Source organism: Vanessa tameamea, chromosome W, assembly GCF_037043105.1.
Source record: "Vanessa tameamea isolate UH-Manoa-2023 chromosome W, ilVanTame1 primary haplotype, whole genome shotgun sequence".
NCBI lineage: Eukaryota > Metazoa > Arthropoda > Insecta > Lepidoptera > Nymphalidae > Vanessa > Vanessa tameamea.
The window spans coordinates 2,091,715-2,096,055 of NC_087340.1; the positions used below are offsets into that span (position 1 = coordinate 2,091,715).

Sequence of the window (4,341 nt, forward strand, 5' to 3'; positions counted from 1 at the left end):
TTATGTATGGAATATGACATCATTCAAATGACCGCCACGGCTTCGGTTGGTGGCGCGCACACGAAAGGTCAAATTTTCGATGACTCTGGCGCACAAATCGGGCTGTATTTGATCGATGGCGTGGCGTATGTTGACTTTGAGGGCATCGGTGGTTTGCGGCTTGTTGGCATAGACCTGCGACTTAAGAAAACCCCACAAGAAAAAGTCCAGCGGGGTCAAATCGCACGATCTCGGTTTCCAGTTCACGTCGCCTCCGCGCGAGATGACCATGTCCAGAAATTGCTCGTGCAGAACTTCCATCGTAGCGTGTGCTGTGTGGCACGTAGCGCCGTCCTGTTGAAACCACACGTTGTCCAGATCCATATTCTCGATTTCAGGCCAAAAGAAGTTGGTTATCATCGACCGGTATCGCTCACCATTGACGGTGACGGCCACACCATTATCGTTTTCGAAAAAATACGGACCAATCACGCCTCCGGCCCAAAATCTGCACCAAACAGTCACTTTCTGCGGGTGCATTGCCACTTGGTGTACCTCGTGTGGATTGGTCTCATCCCAAATACGGCAATTTTGCTTGTTGACATAGCCATTCATCCAAAAATGCGCCTCGTCGCTGAAGATGATTTTTTTGCCAAAATCGGCGTCAACTTCCAACTGCTCTAATGCCCAGTCAGCGAACACACGGCGCTGTCTATGGTCATTAACCTTGAGCTCTTGGGTCAGCTGGATCTTGTACGGTGCAGGCTCAAGTCACAACGCAAAATTCGCCAAGTTGTCGTCTGCGAAAGGCCGAGCTCCTGTACGCGACGCGGAATTGACTGCCGCGGGTTTTCGAGTACACTGTCGCGCACAGCGGCGATATTCTCGGCAGATCTCGCGTTACGTTGACGCACGGGAACCGGCTGATTGTTAACTGACCCGGTTGACTCGAATTTGTCCACCAATCGACGGATAGTCGACTCGGCAGGACGATCATCGCGACCGTAAAACGGGCGAAGTGCGCGGAACGTTGCTCGAACTGAAGACCCATTTTCATAAAACAATTTTATGATTTGCACGTGCTGCTCGACACTGTAACCTGCCATGGTGGTTTGGGAGGACGGAATGAATATAACACACTGTATTTGACAGCTGTCACTCAAACAACATGGCCGCAATCAGCTGTCAAAGTTCAAGCGTCCCTATTGGAAAACCCCTTAAAAGTATTTAATACACGAAATAATATAGAATTAAAGAAATCTTATCCACATTAAGTTAACTCATTTGGTAATATGAGAATGTGCACTTATCAGAACGCCGTATGGACACGGAATGCATGCAATAGATAATGCGAGAAGCGATGCTATTACTAGTGATATTATACTTTGAATTAAAGAAAATACAATATTATAAAGAACATATACAGACTTAATACATCATAATGATGAAAAAAATGTGGGTCACTGCTGCGCTATTTCTAATGGAATGGCGCAGAGGTGACTCACATATCTAAAGATTCATATTTTTTAGATAGCCTTAGGTTAAGTACTAACATAGACATTTTAAGTTTTTGTATTACTAACAAAATGAGTCCATGATACTTGAAATAAATATTATTATTATTATTATAATGCTAGATTTAACAATTGTGGCTTAAAACTAGAATTCTTTAAAAGTTAATTGTAGCTCTGAGTTTGAAATTTTCACTTTTACAAGATTTTTAGTACGAAAAATGTTGATTTTCACTCACGAAAGGAGTATATTCAGGAGCAGGATCATGACTGCCTGACCAGCAGTTAGCACCCAGCCAGCCAGGAACTTTCCGTTGTGATAAAATCGGCGATGTTCACTTTCACTAGTTCACACACATACACATGTAGATTTTTAGAAGTTTATTATTATTTTTATTTTCCTTTGCTACTATAATTTTCGTAATTATTTATTTTCCGGGAAATGTTTCGAAGACGTATTTGGGTGTAGTTATTCAGGGATTTTCGTATCCCACCGCTGCCACCAAAATGTTACACGGGTTTTAAATATTAGTTTTTTTAAAAAAAAACTATTTATTAACACATAAGTTTATTTATTATAGAATTAGAATAAAGTATTTTAATTAATAAAGAATTAATATTATCGATTTAGGAATGCGACCGACCCGTACCGAGATTGAGATTCGACTGACTCTCTCCTCACTACAGTTTAACCTCATGATGATGAGATAGCAGACACAAAGATGATGGTCAGCTCTTTTACTGACATCACCAATGTATAACAGCTCGCAGACAGACACTGACACGAACGAAAAAACTGCTATATGGAGACAGAAATCCCTTCATGGAAGACACCACCACGATTTACGGCAATCATATGTTGACAAAGCCGTGTCAAACGCTTGGCTGAGGCGTGGTGAACTGTTTCCTGAAACGGAAGCTTTTATGTTAGCGATCCAGGATCAAGTTATTGACACTCGGAACTACTAGAAGCACATAATACGCACCTCTAATCTTCAATCAGATACATGACGACACTGTCATTCTAATCCTGAAACTATTCAACATATAACTTCTGCCTGCCGAGCCCTTGCGCAAACTGATTATAAACATCGACACGACCAAGTGAGCGCTATTATACACCAACATCTCACAATTACATATAATTTTATAGATAAGAAGATTCCATACTATAAATACAAACCCAACACCATACTAGAAAATAACAGATACAAGATATACTGGGATAGAACCATAATCATAGATAAAACAATACATTTCAATAGACCCGATATCACACTACATGACAAAATTAATAAAACTATTTATCTTATTAACATAGCTATCTCTAACAATCACAACATACAGTCGACAATTTCAGAAAAGCTTAGTAAATATCAAGACTTAGCAATAGAATTGAAACATCAGTGGTGTGCAGACATCATCCATATTGTTCCCATAGTCATCTTATCAACTGGGGTCGTACCCAAAAGCCTACAACGCAGCCTTGATATATTACACATTCCTCATCACACTAATCATTTACTCTAAAAGGCAGTAATCCTCAACACTTGCCGCCTCACCCGCAAGTTCCTTACGACTTCATCCATCTCAGCTGCCATTACCTAGCTCCTACTAGCGCTTGGCTACGCCCGTGTGTTTAGGATTTAGTTACCTCATAAGAGAGAAAAAGTAAAATAACAATATAATAATAATAATAATCGCAATCTTGCGTACAACGATTAACATTGCCTAGAAAAGAAGGAAGCAGAGGTTTGATTGATATATCAAATCTCCACAATAGAAAAATCACATCATTACGCAGCTACTTTCACAATAAAACAGTTACATCAACCCTACATAATGCAATAGTTGAAAATGATACCAAACTTACTCCATTAAACTTACAAGATAGATTGCGACAGAATAATTAAACTCAAATTGATAATAAGAAGAAAATAGAAGAATGGACCCAGATATCTCTTCATGGGACATCGTCACGATGTCAACTATCCTAACGTTGACAAGAATGCGTCAAAAGAGTGGTTGAGCCGAGGCGAACTTTTCCCAGAGACGGAAGGGTTTATGATAGCCATCCAAGATCAAATTATAGAGAACAGAAATTACCAAAGATATATAATTAAAATACCAAATTTACCTACTGATATTTGCAGACGATGTTACAGTACTTCGGAGAATTGTCTCCGAACATATCACGGGAGCTTGTAAAAGTATAGCTGAGACGCACTACAAACATCGTCATGATCAAATCGTAAATATTATACATCAAAAGCTGGCTCTAAAATTCAATTTAGTCAACCAGTTCAACCCTACTATAAGTATAAACCGGAGACTATATTTGAAAATACCTCTCACAAGTTGTACTTTGACCGAGCAATCCTAACAGACAAGACATTACAATAGACCAGATATAAAACTTGTAGATAAAATTAACGAAACAGCACAGATAATAGACATTGCAATACCAAATACTCACAATATACAAGACACAATTACCAATAAACTCATAGGTCTGCATAAGAATACATACATTCAATTGCAGAAGGCTAGCATACTAAATACTTGTAGAATAGTCACAAATCCAACATAATACCCCATAGTAAGACAGGCGTGCACTTGGCCTAGGCCCGTGTATGTCGACTAAATCCGGTAAAATTATGCCGAGTAAAATTTAAGTTAGGTAGGTGCGGCCAATAAGGCCTAGCTAAGCGGGAATTGAAAAAAAAACAAAAACTACTTACATGAATCAACAAATTGTAATGTTTATGAAACATTTATAGCAATTAACATCAATTATAAACAAAAAACCGGAGGATTTTCCATAAACATTGTCAAAATAAAGTGTTTTTAA

At 39.0% G+C, this 4,341-nt stretch overlaps 1 protein-coding gene across 1 annotated transcript; it reads right to left on the reverse strand.

Moving 5' to 3' along the window:
• LOC113403629 (uncharacterized) lies at positions 1-1,030 on the reverse strand. Its single transcript, XM_026644218.2, has 2 exons — positions 884-1,030; positions 1-744 (listed from the first exon to the last, which is right to left on the reverse strand). The coding sequence occupies exons 1-2, from the start codon at positions 1,028-1,030 to the stop codon at positions 1-3; spliced, it is 891 nt and encodes a 296-aa protein (XP_026500003.2).
• Positions 1,031-4,341: the final 3,311 nt, after the last annotated feature.